Below are 17548 nucleotides of genomic sequence, written 5' to 3' on the forward strand. Positions count from 1 at the left end.
AGGACAACCATTTAATAAATATATATATATAGTGTATATAGAGAGAGAGAGAGTGTGTGTGTCATATATGTTATTTTTAAATTGATCAGCTGAAGAAATTTATTTTATACAAAATGCCCCTTTCTACATTAATGAAAATTAAAAGTATGTGTATGACTCTGGTAAAGAGAAGTGCCCTTGTGGAACAAACCTATTTCTCTGCTCTGCTTCCCATATGGGAAGTAGAACTTCATCAGAAGAGCAGCAGGCATGTGCTATAAATAAAGTAAGGTGCAACCAAGAGCATATTCCAAATGGAAGGTGGCCTCATAGTTGATGGGTCTCTTGAAACAAAAAAAGAAAGCCCAGCTCTGGAGGAGGCTTTGGCTGTGCTTGAGTGCAGGCGATTCCCTGTGAGGAAGTGCTTGCTGGGACCGTGGGGAGCCTGGGAACTGTGAATCTGCCAGATGTGTGCTGTTCATTTTATGGATGTCGTCCGATGCCCTGAGCATGACGGGCCCATACCGCTTTTGGTACTGCCGCCTCCGGACTGGGAACATGGAGCCTTCGAGGGGAGAGTTTTCCTCCAGGGATTAATCAGTGGGAATGTTTTGCAAGTAAAGAAACAACCATAGCTATGCTTCACTGTATAGAAGAAACGGCACATAGATGCTGGGAAGCAAGAGGAGAGAAGTGAACTCTTTACGTACTTTCTGCCCTGCCACTTTCGTAGCTGGCACAGTGATGCTATCATGGGGATGGAACTCAACGATAGCTTCAACATCAGTAAATCCAGCTGGTTTTAAGAAGCAGAGACATCATTTCTTAAAGATTGTTCACTTGTCCTAACAAATGTAGGAGGGGTAGATTAATTTATCTTGACAGCAAATTGCTTTTTTCTTTGAATTCCTCCTTTAGCATGAGAAATGGTCCTGAAAACAGTGGGGCAGTATTAGGTTTGGTTGCTTATAACAGAAGACGCAAAGTAACAATGACTTAAGATAGTTTGTTTCTCAAGTGAAATCCGAGGTCATCAGTCCAAGGCTGGTGTGGTGGCTCAGGGACCCAGGTTTTTCTGTTGCACCATCCTGATTGTGGCTTCCATCCTCAAGGTCACTCATGGTCCAAGCTGACTGCTAGAGCACCAACCATCCTGCCCATATTCTAGGCAAGAGGAAGGAGTTAGGTGAGGCAAAAGAGCACGCTGCCCTGCTCAGTCGGCCACCTTTAAGGAGCTTTTTGGGGAGCCCTACTCAACTCTTAACTCTTATCAGCCAGAATATAGATACATACGACAGTTGCAAGAAAGGTGGGAAATTTGGGGGTTTTAGTTGAGTGCTTTGCCACCCCAAATACCTCTGGCATTCTGTTTCTAAGAAATGGGGAGAATGGATATTGCATTGACAGCAGTCTCTCTACACCATCATTCTCTTCTGTTTTGAAATGGGGAAAGTTTGGGAGAGTTGAGTTTGTGCGCATTGACTGTGGGAAAGGAATTCCAGCAGCTGCCGGAGTCTGGCCTGTAAGACAAGGCCCTCATCCTCTTCCGGTGCAGGGGCTCAGAGCACGCTCTGGTGTCCATTCTCGTGCAGAGCCGGAACCCGGAGCAGTTTCCAGGGGCCCTACCTTGCTGTGTCTCCCAGTGCTACCCAGAATCTAGGTCTTGGTTTCTTGAATGGGGGTCCTAGAGTCAAGCTGTAAGATTTGAAGATTGATGCGATGACTGACTTTGGGCAAGTATTTGTTTCCCCACCTGTGAAATAGGAACTATCAGGTAGTTGTGATCAATAACTGAAAATGTAATTGCACATTTCAGTACAGTGCCCAGCACATGAATGCTTGATAAATTCTCTGTGTAGGCCATTTTGCAAGGGGGAAGGGAGTTTGTGGGCTCAAGTACAGGCTCAGTAGAGCATATTAAATAGGGTTAACCTCCCTCTTAGACATCTTAAAATTACTGCAAAGGAGGAGTCCTCAGGGAGGCACTATGGGGTGGGTTCCAGGAGATGGGATATTAGCACCAGCCTCATCATTAACCAGTCCTTCCTGTCCTGTCTCTCGGCCTCTGTTTCCTTGCCTGTCAGATCAGGGGGTTGCTCCAGATCATCTGAGGAACTTGAAGCAAAAGTCAGTCCTGAGCTCCATATCCAGAGTTTCTAATTTGGGGGAGGCCCCAGCGTTGGGAATTATTTTTAAGTGCGCCACCTGGTTCTAAACAGCCTGATAGGGGAGCCACCGGCCCAGCTCACCTGTGAGGTTTCCTTCAGCTCTTGCCTCCTGAACGTGCAAGTGTGGTCTGCGTGTGCAGCTGCCCGTCCTTGCAGCATGCTGCTGACACTTGGTGTTTGTGAGTTTAGCTCTTGTGTCTGTGTGGACACAAGACTGTGCACTTCGACAGTGCACGACAAATGTCCTTTTCAGTTTTACTGAAGCAGACCCCTGTCGAAACACAGGCATGGTGAGCCCCATATAGGGGAGCAAGAGACTCACCTGGATTTTCTGACTTTCTTTGGTAATGTGAAATTAAGCCTTAAGCAGGTCAGGGTCCCATCATCAAACAGAAACCACCCTAAATGTTCAATCAACAGAAATAGAAAAAAGGGCTGGCCCCATGGCCTAGTGGTTGAGTTCGGTGCTGTCCACTTCAGTGGCCCAGGTTCATGAGTTCAGATCTCAGGCATAGACCTCCATCACTCATCAACCACGCTGTGGTGGCAACCCACATATAAAATAGAAGAAGATTGGCACAGATGTTAGCTCAGGGCTAATCTTCCCCAGCCAAAAGAAATCAAAGTGAGGTTCATGGGTTGCATTTGGTTGATATGTTTAAGTCTCTTTTAGTCTTACCAGTCCCCCCCACTCCAAAAAAATTGAGTTTATCATTTATCCACAGAACATCCTATATTCTGAATTCAAGAGGGGGTACACTTATGGTGTCAATTTGTTCACCTCCCCCACATTTTCTGTAAATTATTAGTCACATCTGGAGGCTTGATGAAATTCAGATTCTCCCCTCCCCCTCCAAGAAGACGTAATTGGTGGTGTGGGTACATACTGTCTATCACATTGGTCGTGTCGGCAGGCACTACTGTCTGTTTGTCCCGTTTTTATGTTCTGTCCGTCACATCAGTCATGTTGGCAGGCAATACTGTTCCCATTTGTACTCATGTCAAAACTCATCAGTATGTTCTGTTGCTACCAGGTTGTTCACCCATTGTAAAAGTTCTACTGATCTTTCATGTAGCAGTTTTAGACATTCATCGATGATCATTGCCTGAGTCTATTTCGTTAGTCATTGAAAAATAATGATTTGTCTTTTGAGGAGGGAGGAGTTTTCATTTTGATAAATTTTAAACCTAAAGAAAACTTGCAAAAACAGTAGAAAGAACTCCCACATAACTTTCACCCAGATTCTCCAATTGCTAACATTTTACCGTATCTGCTTTATTTTTTCTTGATGACTCAATAATGACTCTCAGTAACTTTTTTTTAATGAACCACTTGAGAGTAAGCTACAGACATCATGTCTCATATCCCTAAACATTTCAGGATGTATTTCCTTGAAACAAGGACATTTTCTTACATAACCACAGTACAATTATTAAAATTAGGAAATAAGTGATACAATACTATTAGTTAATATCCAGGCTTCATTCATACTTCACCAGTTATTCTGCTAATGTCTTTTTTACGGAAAAACAAAAAGGTGCAGGTTGCCATCCATGGTCACTGTGTATTTAGTTGTCATGTTTCGAGTCTCCTCTAATCTGGAACAGTTGCTGTGTCTTTGTCTTTCCTATCTTGACATTTTTTCAGGGTAAAGGCTATTATCTTGTAGAATGTCCTCACTTTGGATTTGCCTGGTGTTTTCTCCGGATTTAGTTGAGATTATGCGGTTGGGCAGGAATGCTACAGGAGTGGTACATCCTCAGTGCGCCCCATCAGGAGACACGTGCCGGGTTGAACCATTGCTGGCAGTGTTAACTTTAATCACTTGGTTAAGGCGGTGTCTGCCAGGTTTCTCCACTATAATGATTTTTCTCTTTATGTAAATGAGACTATGTAAATATCCAGTTCCTTATCAAACTTTGATCCACTAGTTAGAGGAGCCATTGATGATTCTTGCTTGAACAGTTACTAACGTGTTTGCCAGCCTTTGCTTTTACATTTATTAGCATTCTACCATAAGGAAGAGCTTTACACACACACACCCAAGTGCACACATTATACGTTATAATCTGATACTATTTTTAGTGCACAAATTGTCCATTTGGAGCCCCTCCCAGTTGGCTTCTGCGTCCTTTTGCCATATCCCCATCATTCCTTGAGCACTTCCTTGCCTTGGCATGAGATATTCTAGACTCATCATCTACTACTCCTTTCCAAGATTTGGAATTAGCCATTTCTCCAGGGAGCCTTGGTTGCTTTTAGTGGGGAATGGTGTTCAGAAACCGATCGAAAATCTCCCATTATCCTAAATATATTTCCTTATTTGCTCAATCCTAGAATACACCAAGGTGGTTTAATAATTGGTAACCCATCTTACTGTGAAAAACAAACTTTCTAACTGGAATTCACTATTTGTTTAAAGATACACCTCCAACATTACAAAAACACATATGTACAAACTTAATCATGCAGATAATCTTTGTAATTTAGACTTTGGTCTGAGAGTGCATTGCCATTTTTCTTGCTTTACTGTGGTTTATTAGTCATTTGAAATAGAATTTACTGTCTTGAATTTCTTAATAGTTTTACCTTGAATTTGTCTTTTGTAAGTGAAGTCTGATGGAATAATGGGGCATGCATCAGGGGCTTGGAACCTTGGCTTACACATGGTTCTGCCCTCCCAGGATGGGTTCTCAGTCGCCCACTCCTGCCCCTTGGCAGCCTGCCCCTCCCTACTTCACATCCACTGAGGTGGATTCAGGCCAAAACTCCATCTATCACTTGACTTCCATAAGCTCTCACTTTGATTGGTGAACACAGTGGCATTCTGGGTATCCAGAGATGAGTGTCAACAGAGAGCCCGAGTCCAGTGATGCCTGAAGATATGGGTATCTTCCTTTTCCCAGCGCACAGCTGCCCTGGGGTATGGCTGCCAATACCTTTGGGGAAGATTGGGAGGAAGATTTACTGTTTATACTTGTGGCCGTCTTGCAGAGTCCTTAATGAAATGTCTCCTCCCTTCCTGTCAAGAGATTCTGGGTCTGGGAACTAGGTGAGAAGCTTGACATTCCATTGTAGTAAGTACAGATTTCTGCTCATTTGTCCCTTTTTGTATATCAAGTAATGCATTAGTAAGCTGCCCATCTATTTTATTCCTGGGGTCAAAACATTCTGATGGCCACTTTGTGTTTGCCGTTCATTGCAGTATTTGCATCCACCTTGTCTTTGAGAGTTCACTGCTGCCACTTGGCCTCTGCTGCTTTAGAATCACTTTGTTCCCATTGAAATCAGTGATGCCATCATCAGCCCTGGGCAAAGAGAACACACACCACATATCTTTTCAAAGATGCTCATCTTCTCCTACCAGCGTCTCTCTCAATGCCTCTGTGAAGGGAGTGTGCTTTGGGGCCTACTGAAGACTTGGTAGGGGTGGGGAAGGTGGGAGTCACCTAAGATAAATGCATTTGAACATTCCTTCTTTCCTAAGTCTTTGGCTTCCCTGCTTTTCATTACAGCCGGCTTCTTAGTCTTATTGAATCTAGGCTGCTCTTGAGCTAGGTGTGAGTCAACCAGCCAAACTGTTAGAGCTGCTTCTGGATACTTAAGCTAAAACACTGAGTTCAGAAGATCCACTAAGCACACCCCTGTGGATGCATCCGGCCTGATCTAATGTCACATCACATCATATCCCTTTAGTCTAACACCTTAGAATTCATTCCTACACATATCCTCCAGGTTTCTATTAATATAAATTAGCAAAATCTTACTTAGTATTCTCTTACTAATTTATTGCTAGCATGAATTGGCAATTGTTTTAGTGTGTACTTGTTTCCTCCCGGGTCAGACTTGGTACTTGTTGCCTTGACTCTAGTCATGGATATGGAGGCAATGAGGGTTTGTCAGGGTGGGTCTTGAGAGCAGGCATCCTCTTGCAAGGGAACCTACCAGATGAGTTTATTTATTATTCAGACCAGAAAAGGCTATTGTCTTCAGACAGAGGAGAAGAGCCTGCTGCTTCTGCAAGAGAGGATTTGTGAGTAGAAGACTCTCAGGTTGGTTTGAGTCTACCCAAATATCCTCATTCCAAACCTCAAGGTCTCACTCCTTCCCAATCAGTGCCATAAATTTCACCTGAGAGAATTGCATGGCTGTGAATTCAAATTTAAGACTGTAATTCTGTAGCCTGTGCAAATTTGGGAGCTGAATTTATGCCCTGTATCTACAAGAAATAGGAGAGATTTTTTTAAAGAGTGCCAAAGAAATGCTCTAGTTCTCTGATCATACCTTGACCTTAGAATTTAAAGCCTTGAAGTAGTTGTTTTGCAGGAGCACCCAATGCAATAAAAAGCAGCCAGTGCACTTCCCTTTCCTTTTGATCGTCATCACTACTTAAACATCAAGTAGAGCATCTACTTGGTCCTTTAAGCCTTGTCTTCAATAGGCACTTCATGCTAAACAACCACAAGTCCTACCGTATGGCATGCCATGTGTTACCAGATCTCATTTTCCTCTGCCAGTGGGTTCTTCCCTGCATTCAGGCTCAAATAGGGTGGCAAACCAAACTCAGAAACATCTCTCTCAGGGTCTGTTTCCTGGGACTGTTCCAGGTGCTAAGCACTGTATTGGTCAGTGTCTGACTAGGAAACAGAGTTCACTCTAGGTATTTCAGACAGAAGAGATTGAATATAGGAATTTGTCATAAGGCTGTTTAAAGGACTGAAGGAGCAAAAGAGAGAAGGTAAGGGGACTCAGAAACTGACACCAGCCTGGGCTAGAAGGGCAGAAGCTCTGAGGCCAGAGCACTGTCCACTAAGCTTGTGGGGTTGGCATTCAGCTGCCTGATGAGGATCCAGGAGCCAGCACTTCCAGCCCTCTGTGGCACCCCTGAGCCACCACCACCTGACCCTTTGTCATTGATGTTATTGTAGCCAGTGCTGCTGCTACTGCCAGAGATGCTGTCAGAAATCTGAAGCAAAAAGAGAGTCACTTCTTCCCTCCCACCTTCCAGTGCCTCCCACTGGCAGATGCTAACAGGAAGTCAGCTGGAAAGCAGGTCTCAGGAGTGTGATTTGTGGCTCTGACTCTACATTATGTTGCTACATTACATTGCTGGGCACAGAAAGGTGAGGGTGGGAGACAGAGAGCAAACCAGCAGCACCAGCAAATGAACTGAGCAAGTAAGAAGATGCTCAATGTTAAATCTATCCCAGAAACCCCAACTGATTGAATCCAAACCTTAAGTTCCTGCTGTGTGCTGGGCATGATGCTAGGTTCTGGAAATGCATCAGTGAGCAAAACACAGCCCCTGCAGTCCTGGGACTTACAGGACACACGGTGGGGACAGACAGACAACCAATGAACGCTTCATCTAAAGGCACCATTACATCTCTCTGACAAAGGTTTTTTATCTGGGATACACAACTTGTAAAAATAAATGTAAAAAGAGATTCCACCCTAATGTAGAGGCAAAAAAATTGAGCAGACCCTTCACGAGAGGATATTCTTGTGTCCATAAACATGAAAAGGTGTCCAGCTTTATTAGTCATGGAAATGCAACCACAATGAGACACCACTACAGACCTATTGGAACAACCGGAAATAAACAGGCAATGCCAGATAGTGATATTGATAAGTGGAGGAACTGGAAGTCTCATACAGCTGATGAGAGTATAAATTGGAACAAACACCATGCAAAACTGCTTGGCAGCATCTACAGAATCCAAACACTATACCTACTCTCTGACCTAGCAATTCTCTCTTTAGATATATAACCAAGAGGAATTAGTGTGTATGTCCACCAAAAGACAGGTACAAGAATACTCATAGCAGCTGAATAAAAGTTCAGACCTGGAAATAACCCCAATGACATGGTTAAATAAATGGACAAAGAGGATAAAAGAATGGATAAGATGTGGCATATTCATACAACTGAGTAGTATTCGGCAAGGAAAACGAATGAGCCACTGCTACGTGCGACAGTGAGGAGGAATCTCAGACAAGAGTGCATATCATATGATTCCACTTATGTGAAGTTCAAGAGTGGGCAAACTCATTTGTGGTGATGGGAGACAGAATGGCACTTTGAGGGAACTGACTGGGGAGGGGCAGGAGGGTGCTGCTGGTGTGCTGGCAATGTTCTCTCTAGACTGGGTTGTGTTTACACAGGTGTGTACATGTATGAAAGTTCGCGAAGCTGCAAACATAAGATCTGTGCACTTCACAGTACATGTTGTCCCTCAAAAAATTAACAATGAGGGGCCGGCCCAGTGGCACAGTGGTTAAGTTTGCACGTTCCACTTCTCGGTGGCCTGGGGTTTGCCAGTTCGGATCCCGGGTGTGGACATGGCACCACTTGGCAAAAGCCATGCTGGGTAGGTGTCCCACGTATAAAGTAGAGGAAGATGGGCACAGATGTTAGCTCAGGGCCAGGCTTCCTCAGCAAAAAAAAAAAAAAAAAAAAAAGGACTGGCAGTAGTTAGCTCACGGCTAATCTTCCTCAAAAAAAAAAAAAAATTGACAACGAAAAGAAAGAAATGAGAGTTTCATATAAATATAAGCACTAAGAAGAAATTAAAAGTGATGTGATGAGTGGATGGAGGTCTGACTGACCAGAGCTGAGACCTGAATGGTGATAAGGAGGTAGCCACATAATGAGCTGAGGGACTGCTTTCTCTGAGTGGGGACAGCAAGTGCAAAGGCCCTGAGGCAGGAGCCAGTTTGGTGTGTTGGAGGAACCTAGTCAAGGCCAGTGGCCCAGAGCATAGTGAGCAGTAGGGGGGAGGTGAGCAGGGCCAAGTGCAAGCTGTTAGGTTTTTTTTTTTTCCTAGGAGCAGTGGGAAACCACGAAGGGTGTGAAGTAGAGGGTGTTGGCCGTAGTTTCTGAGCGATTAGACGTGGGGAGTAAGGAAAGAGAGAGACTTTGGGTGACTTTTAATGGTGTGACTAGGACATCTGGAAGGTGGGGGACTGGGGTTCCATTGACTGAGCAGGACTGGGGAGGGGGGGAGCCCAGGTCTTTTTTGGACACGTTGAGTTGGAGATCTCGTTAGACACCTGTGGAGCTGTCGGGGGGACGTGGGCAGTGGGGCTCATGTTCTGGGCCGGCCTGGGCTGGAAGCACATGTCATGAGCACATGGTGGGTATTTCAAGTCTTAGGCATCCAGGAGAACAGAGAGCAAGAAGAGACACAGGGCGTTTCATCACATGGGCTTTTCTGGAAAGAGCCTAGAGCTGCCAGAGGGTTTGGACTGAAACTGCTATAAAAGTGCTTCTTGAATGAGCGCTGTTGAGCGCCCACTCCCAGCTGGGCCTCCAGAGCCCACAAGTGAGCAGAGCTGGGCGCTCAGGCTGACCGCCTAGGGCCAGGCATCCCGAGCCTGGGCCACGGGCAATAAGATGCAGATTCCTGGGCCCATCCACGACCCACTGAAATAGTGCCGGAGACATTTCAACTTTTCAAGTTCCCTGGGTGAAACTTGGACGTGGAGGTTTGAGAATCTCTCACTTCCAGTGGCCCAGGAGTGAGTGTGTGCTTGTGTGTGTGTGTGAATGTGTGAGAGAGAGAGAGGAGAGAAGAGAGCGAAAGGGAGCAATTTCCTCTTTCCCTCTCCGAGGGTGGGGCTGCTCTGGAGTTCAGGAAAGCGGTCCGTTCTGTAAGCTTTGCTCTGTGTGTGTGTGTGTGTGTGTGTGTGTGCGCGCGCGTGTGTGCTTGTGTGTGTGGGGGGCGGGCGCGGTGTCCCAGGAGGACAGAGTTTGCATTGATGAAAACCCTTCCCAGCCCTTTGATACCTCTCGCCCGCCGCCCTCAAGTTTACCAGCTCAGTCCTCGGAGCATCCCGCTCGCCTGCCTCACTCACTCCGGGCCAGGATGGCTCTCTGTCTGGCCCTGCGCATGGCGCTGCTGCTCCTCTCCGGGGTCCTGGCCCCTGCGGTGCTCACAGGTAAGGGTGCTCCCTCCACTTTGCTGCCACCAGCCTCCTGGGGCCAAGAAGCACCTTGGGCCAGATTCTCCAGTGCCCGCTGGGCGGAAGCCCTTCACAGGAGACAGGGTGGCCATTTGGGGTGATTCTGGGGAGGGCTCCCCTGAGAAGGGCTGCTAGGAGCTGTGTTGGATGTCTCGAGGAGTCGTGAGCCATGGGGACCATGGCCTTTGAAGTAGGAGGGCGATGTGGGGAGCAGGGCCAGGGACGTTGGCTGCCTGGGGGACATGGGAATGACTCCAGCACCTAAAATCTGAAGGCTTCTGCATCTGGGAGTCAGTAGGGGGCATCAGGCACAGGGCAAGTGGCTGAGGGGCCAGAGGCCCCAGGCCCCTGGACAGAAGGCCTCAGAGACCTGCTGTTTACTTTCCAAACCCTGCAAGCCCTTCCCTGCTGGTCTTCTGAAATGTTCTCTAAGACTGAAGACCCAGGTACTCTTCCTATCTCGGGAAGAAGTCCAGAGGGAGTACAGGGCCCCAGACCCCTCCGCAAACCCGTGAGGAGGCTAGATTTAGGCTCTGCACCGGAGCCAAAATAGCTGGCTCTAGGGTTTGGCAAGAAGGAGGGTCCCAACAGACGCGGGGAGGGTAGGCTCCTGGGACCTCAGCCCCAGTCCTGGGCGGCTCTGCACTGAGGGGCTGGCCCAGGCCGGCTTCGAAGCCTGAGAGAGAAAAGGCACAGACGGGTCACTAGTGGTCTTTCTCCTGGAAGGAAGCCATTTCTGTTGGCCATGAGGTGGGTCAAAGGAGAAGTGTTTCAGGGCCCCTGGGGCCTCCGGGGCTGAAGAAACGTGCGGATGGGGGCCCCCTGCAGACCCTCTCTGCAGCATGGGCTTCAGGGGAGTGTGTGTGAGGCTGGTGGGACAGCCACATAAGCAGGCTCACACACCGGGAAGAAATGGGCCATGGGAAGGAGCCCCTGGGCCTGCCAGCCTCTCTCTAGATGCCCAGGAAGAAGCTTGCAGCCTGCCTTTGCTTCTAGCTCTGCCTCCTGCTGGCTGATTCTCAACCTCCCTGTGCCTCTGCCTCCCTCGAGGGGAACTGCAGGCCTACTACGGTCAGAGACAGGAGCCTTCAGGCCGGGCCGGGCATCTGGCGGTGCCCAGTAAATGTTAGGGGAATGTGTGTACACATCCCCAGCCGCTCCGCTGGGTGCAGGGTGGTCTCAGGGCAGACCTGCCTCTGCATGAAGGCTGGAAAAGTGTCTAGCCTCTCTTCTGGTGGGAGAGGTGATAGTTGGGCAAGCCAGGGGGCTGGCGTGGTGCCCCAGGAATTGGGGAAGTGACCTAAAGTGTAGGATGGCATCTTCTAGAGTGGGCACCCTGGGGCTGTGATCCTTGCAGCTCCCCCACCTGCTCCCCAGTGAAATGCTTCTCCCTCCTGGTGGTCAAGGTGGGTGGAGGTGGAGGTGCTGGCCCGCCTGCCAGGGTCTGGGGCTGCCCAGACAGCTCCTGTCCAGTCTCTCTCTCCCTGAGCAGCCAGCTCTCCCAGCCGGGCCGCCGGCCAGAGGCCCTGGATCAGTCTGTGCGTACACAGCCTGGGTGGGCGGGCTTCGTCTGCCGCCACAGGAATGCCTGGGGACAGCCTCGTGTTTGGCGTCGCGGGACCACGCCTGGCCTCACCCCCCTCCACGTGTCCCACCGAGAGCAGGCAGGCCAACTCCACCCCGGAGCCTTTGGGGCTCCGGCTGGCTGTCATTCTTCCTGCCCTTCTGGGAGGGAGGGCGCTTGGGAGGACTTGGGCCACCCCGCCTGGGCTGGAGGCTCTGAGCAGGTGTGTCCCAGGCTGGCAGCCCCTGCCGGCTGCTCGGCGGATGGGGGCCCGGAGCAGGCAGGCCGGGAAGGAGCGGCCCTGTGGCTGAGGGCCAGGCCCGACCTGCTGCCCTCCCTGCTGGTCTCCTGTGGCCGGGCTACTGGGGCGGGGGGAGCAGGCCAGGTTGAGCGGGCGGGAGGCCAGGGTGGGGATGAAAAGGCCCTTCATGGCCCGCACAAAGACCGTCTGTGAGCACGGGCGCCTGGCCTCGGGGCCCTGTGGTCAGAGTGAGCGTTAAACAAACTTATTTACCGAAAGGCAGGGCGGCTGGCGCGTTGTGGCTGGGGGAGAGCCCGTGGTGCCCTGGCCTGGGAGCTGTCACAAGGCCCCCCGCTCTTCTCCTCGTTTCCTCCGTCAGAGCTCGGAGTCGCAGGACGTTGCTTACTCTGGTCCTTGGAGTTGGAGTGTCATCATCAGTCCTCCTCAATCCTACTCCTTCTCTGTCCTCACGTAGCGTCCCTGCGGCCAGCTCACTGCCCGCCTTCCGTGCCCAGAGGACCATCCGCCATGCCTTTGCTCACGCGGCCCTCTGCCTGGCATTTCCTGCCCCATCTCCCCCATCCTAGACGAGGCCTGATGCTGGCACACTCCCTGACATCCATCTCTGTCCACAGCTCCCCCAATGGATTCTGGGAGTGGGTGGGTTATTGTCTGTAAGCTTTGTCTCCCCCTCTGACCACAGCAAATTGAGAAAATGCAGACACGGAGATGAGGCTAAGACAATGCTTTGGCCTCCCCGGCGGCTGTGCCTCCTCTGCTGGAGGCTCGTGGATGAGGCCAGGCTACAGTTCTAGCCTGTGCATGCACTGGGGCCCCCGCATGGGCTGCAGGGAGCTGGCTGGCCCCTGGGGCCCTGGCTCCTTGGGTGCACATGAGTCCTGGACCAGCCCTCGAGGGTCTCCTGTGACAGTCAGCTGCAGCAGATGCACAGCACACGGAGTGGCCTGGCCTGTGTCCTGCCCTGTCGCCCAGGGCAGAGGGGCCATCAGGGCCCAGGTAGCAGCTGGCGATGGCGATGAGAGCTACAGTTACCAACTGGTGTGGGCTGAGAGAGGCATGGTCCAACCCGTTTCCCTGGTCAGGAAGTAAAGTTGGGGGGCGAAAGTCTGCTGGGTCCCGGGTGAGGCGTGATGGAGCCAGGGTTTGGATGCAGCCCTCTTGATTTGGAAGCCCATGGGTCTAGCCCCTTGAAGGTTCAGGGACTGGCTGGGTCTTGGAAGAGGGGCCGGAGTGGGGTGTGTGCAGCAGGGACAAGGCGGCCTGGGCCAGTGTGTCTGGCTGGGAGGGTTCAGGCTTCTGGGGGAGCAGGAGAGGGAGGCTGGGTCACTGGGACAGATGGAGAGAAGGCCTGGGTGTGCCCCCCGAGTGCCCACTCAGAGGGGCCCGAGATGCTCCCAGACTCCAGCTAACAGCAGAGGGGGCCTGCTCACCTGGGCCTGGCTGGTTCCAGGGAGTGAGTCCCTGCCCTCTTATGGGCAGTGGGGCCTGTCCCTCCTCCTCCTGAGTTCTGGGCTTGTTCCCCAGACACTGCCCAGGTCGGCTGGGCCGGGTACCTGGTGGTCCAGAGGCGGCTTCCTGGCCAGGTGCCTGGCAGTTGGAGGTGAGCTTTGGCTGGCAGTGGTGGGACAGGGAGGTGCCTGCCTGCCTCTGTCTTGGCTGTGTGGTGAGCAAGTGGGGGCCAGTGGTTTGTCCATTTATCTGGAGAGACAGGCAGTTCGAGAGCCCTGGACCTCAGGGCCTGGCAAGCAGTGGGGACACTCAGGCCTTTTCTCTGCCCAGCGCCCTGGGAGCCTGAGGCAAGCACGGCTGGGGCCTGAAGCCTTCCAGGTGGCTGCATCGCTGCAGACTCCTGCCCTCCAGGCAGCGACAAGGGAGGCCTGACAGGGTCACTTGCCCCCTGCTCACAGGGTGGTCTTCGCAGTTGGTGGGGGGCCAGAGTGGCCCCCAGACACCAGCACTGCGGTTCAGCCTTGGGCCCTGCGAGAGGGCAGTTTCCCCCACTGGGTGCAGGGGCCTTCCGCCCCAGGAGGCCTCCTTGTCAGGGGTGTTTCTGAAAAGGGGCGCCAGCCTGGGAAGCCATGGGGAATGTGACAGTGCTCCCTGCCTGCCTCAGAGCTGACCCGGCAGAGATGCAGGGGCAGGGCCTGTGGAGCCCAGGACTTCATGAAATTCTATCGTGAAAAGATGTTAAGTTGACAGAAAAGTTGAGAGAATACCCCAATGAGCTCCAGTAGACTATTTACCCGGCTTCAACAATGACCAACACATTCGCTCTTCTGTCTTCCTGCCTGTCTGCACACCCACCTATCTGTCTGAATGCTGAGCCCTCTGAGGGCAAGCGCAGCCACCAGGCCCCTTTGTCCCTAAATACTCCCAAGAATGAGGATATTCTTACGAAACAAGAACCAGTCATCCCCATCAGGAAATGAACATCGACACAGAACTAAACCACGGCCTCACTCACACTTCACCCACGGACCCCCATCATGTCTTTAGAGAGCAGCCCCCACCCCCCTTCCAGGAACATACGTTGCAGTCAGTTGTCACATCTCCTTAGTCTCTAATCTGGAATAATTCCTCAACCTTTGTTTTTCATGAGCTTGACATTTCTGAAAACCCAGGTATTTTCAGACTGACCCCGAATCTGGGTTTAGCTAATGTCTCCTACTATTTGGCTCAAGCGGACACTGTTGGCAGGAAAGCCCCAGGAACACCTTTGTGTCTTCCCAGAGCATTCCCCTCTCCAGGAGCTGTGAGCCTGGAGGCGGGGCGTGGGTCTGGCTTGTCTGGGCCCAGGGGGAGCTCTCAGGGCTGGAGCCCGCAGGGGTGAAAGGTGCCCCCGGGACTTGCAGGTGGGCCAGCCAGGGCTGCGTTAACCAAACCACAACTTTCCTGGGAGCTTCCTGGGAAGCACACCCACTACTGCATTGTCTAGGGGCTTCAAACCCCGAGTAGCTCTAGCGCCAAGGCCCAGCTAAGCCTTGGTTTTCTGGGCTCTGAAGCAGGGCCACACGGTCCCAGCCGTAGGGCAGCGGGAGGCAGGATGGCATGTCGTGACACCCACTAGACCCATTCTAGGGGCTGGTTCCTGGGGGGGGCTGAGCATTCCTGGATCACAATCGAGATTTGGCACAGGCAGGCGTGACCCCACCAAAGCTGACGGTCAGGGCTCGGGTGGGGAGGCCCCCAGCATTGGGGTGCTGCTCTGGGTCTCCTCAGGCCAGGATCCTGGAGAAAGGATGGGCTGACTGAGGTTGGGGTGGGGTACGGAGCAGGGGTATCATGCAGACCTGTCAGCCTGCCCCTGGGTACCCCAAACCCTGCTAACCCCCAACCCACGAGCAGAGAAAGGCTCCTGAGGAAAAGCTGCCCAGGGACTAATGAGCGGACTGAGCCCCAGCTTGTGGGGGGGGGGATCCCCGCCCACCCTTTCCTGGGGCTCCCCTTATATTGACCGCAGACACCCCTGCCCACCCCTCGGGCCTGCTGTCTGGAGGCAGCGATGTGCTGGCATTACAGTTTCTTAGGATACGGGGGCCCCTGGGCCTTTCAGCCTCAGACGCATGTGTGTGCGAGTGTACACGTGCATGTGCCAGACCCTGTGTCTCGTGGGCTGCATGGCTTTGCTCAGGTTAGGGCCACTGCCCTTGGGGTGTGGGGTGGGCCTCTCCTCTCCCCCACAAGGTCCCACCTCCTGTGGCAGTGGCTCCTCACGGGGCGCGGGGGGGACAGGGACCCCAGTTCCCGGAGGGGCACTGCCTCACTTTCCTGGCCTCTTCTCCAGGGTGAAGGCTGACCTGTCTGCCCTGCAGGGGGAGGGGGACCCTCACAAGTGTCACTTCCCCCAGGCCTACAGAGTTCCCCGGTTCAGATGGGGGACCCCAGGCTCTGCCGGGAGAGGCAAAGCACCTGCCGGAGGTCCTGGGTGTGGCCCGGGTCGCCCTGCCTCTGCTGCCCGCCCAGGGCTCTCCCAGCCGTTTTCTGAGAGGGCCCGTTGGTCCCTACTCCCCGCCTCCACCCCAATCAATCTGTCCTCGCTTGGGCTGGAGGCAGCCTGGCCCCCGTGGGGGGGCTCTGTGAAATAGAGGGGCTGCGGTAGTGCAGAGCCCCAGCGCCTCGCGCACGGCGCCACCTCCCAGCTGGTAACCGCGGGGGCGACGTCCCTGCCGCCCGGCCCCCAGCGCCTGTCCTTGGCCTTGCAGCCGAGGGCCCGCAGGAGCCCGCGCCCACCCTGTGGAACGAGCCCGCCGAGCTGCCGTCGGGAGAGGGTCCCCCGGAGAGCTCCAGCCCCGCCCACGAGCCCGCGGCCACCGGCCCCCCGGCCCCCACGGCCGCGCCGGGCCCCGAGGACAGCACGGCGGGGGAGCGCCTGGACCAGGGCGGCGGTACGGGCGGGGCCGGGAGGCCGGGGAGGGGAGAGGGCGCCGGGGCCGCGGCTGACGGCCCTCCGTCCTCCGCAGGCTCGCTGGGGCCCGGCGCCATCGCGGCCATCGTCATCGCCGCCCTGCTGGCCACCTGCGTGGTGCTGGCGCTCGTGGTCGTCGCGCTGAGAAAGTTTTCCGCCTCCTGAAGCGAATAAAGGGGCCGCGCCCAGACGCGGCGCAGCCCGACTCACCCCTGCGCGCCCCGTGTCTCGAGTGTGTCGGCGCGGGCGCGGTGAGCGGGCCGGGCGACAGCGCGCGACACGTGCGCCTGTGTGCGCGTGCGCTCGGGCGCCGGCGGGAGCCACGAGTGCGCGCGCCGTGCGCGTGCGCGGGGCTGGCGGGCGGGTGGGGGGAGAGGCGGAGGGGAGAGGCGGGGCCGGGGGCGGGGAGGAGGCGGGGCCAGGGCTGGGGGTGGGGCCGGGGTGAGGCTGTCTGCTGGTGCGGAGGGCCGTCGGCGCTCCCAACCCGAGGCCGGGTTATTTGGGGGCGAGGGCCCCATCTGTGGGCTCGGAGCCCCAGCCCTGCACCCTCAGGACCCCTGGGGACCCCTCTCCCCCAGGAAGCCCCAGGAGCAGGACGCGCCGAGGGGTGAAGCCCTGCAGCTGTGGCCCTATCCCCGCTCCCCGACCCCGCTGTCGCCCCCCAGTCCCAGGCGGCCTCCCAGGCCTGGCTGGGGTCGGGCTGAGGGTGACAGGGGCGTCGCGGGAGCCTCCACACGGTCGGCCGGCCGGCTCGTGTGTTTACAGAAAGAAAACAAAAAGCCTTTTCAAGCTCAACTCTCCCCGCTTCAGCCCCGCGCTGGGGGCGGGAGGGTGCTGAGGGAGGGGTGGGAACCGCCCAGCCTGCACCCCTGCCCCAGCTCGGTCCTGGCGCTCCGTCCTCGTCCTCGGTCCTGCCCTCCGTCTCCCACACTTCCCAGGACGCCTACCTTTTATAACAGAGCGATTTAAAGTAGCGGCTGAGCTGCTCTGGGCGCCGCACGGGAGTCAGAACCCCGTCCCGGAAGGCCCGGAGCGGGGACTGTCTGCAAACGCCCCTGATGGGCGGCTGGGAGGACCCCACGGGTGGGGCCTGGTGGAGGGGGCGCTCCTCCTCCTGCTGTTTTTCACCCCCGTCTCCAGCAGCTGCCTCGGCCTCCTTGGTGTCCCTGAGCTCCTGGCTACACCTGTTCCAGCTAAGACCAGT

General features: G+C 53.7%; 1 protein-coding gene across 1 annotated transcript; it reads left to right on the forward strand.

Annotated features, from left to right (window-relative positions):
* Positions 1 to 9500: 9500 nt before the first annotated feature.
* SNORC (secondary ossification center associated regulator of chondrocyte maturation) lies at positions 9501 to 16554 on the forward strand. Its single transcript, XM_070618640.1, has 4 exons — positions 9501 to 9636; positions 9927 to 10089; positions 16142 to 16324; positions 16400 to 16554. The coding sequence occupies exons 2-4, from the start codon at positions 10017 to 10019 to the stop codon at positions 16507 to 16509; spliced, it is 366 nt and encodes a 121-aa protein (XP_070474741.1). The 5' UTR covers positions 9501 to 9636; positions 9927 to 10016; the 3' UTR covers positions 16510 to 16554.
* Positions 16555 to 17548: the final 994 nt, after the last annotated feature.

The sequence above is a fragment of the Equus przewalskii genome, chromosome 5 (genome assembly GCF_037783145.1).
Source record: "Equus przewalskii isolate Varuska chromosome 5, EquPr2, whole genome shotgun sequence".
Taxonomy (NCBI): Eukaryota; Metazoa; Chordata; class Mammalia; order Perissodactyla; family Equidae; genus Equus; species Equus przewalskii.

Coding starts and splice junctions, on each gene's coding strand:
- SNORC (XM_070618640.1), top strand. CDS start 10,017: ATGGCTCTCTGTCTGGCCCTGCGCATGGCGCTGCTGCTCCTCTCCGGG. Junction 10,090..16,141: donor GGCCCCTGCGGTGCTCACAG/GTAAGGGTGCTC, acceptor TTGGCCTTGCAG/CCGAGGGCCCGCAGGAGCCC. Junction 16,325..16,399: donor GCGCCTGGACCAGGGCGGCG/GTACGGGCGGGG, acceptor CGTCCTCCGCAG/GCTCGCTGGGGCCCGGCGCC.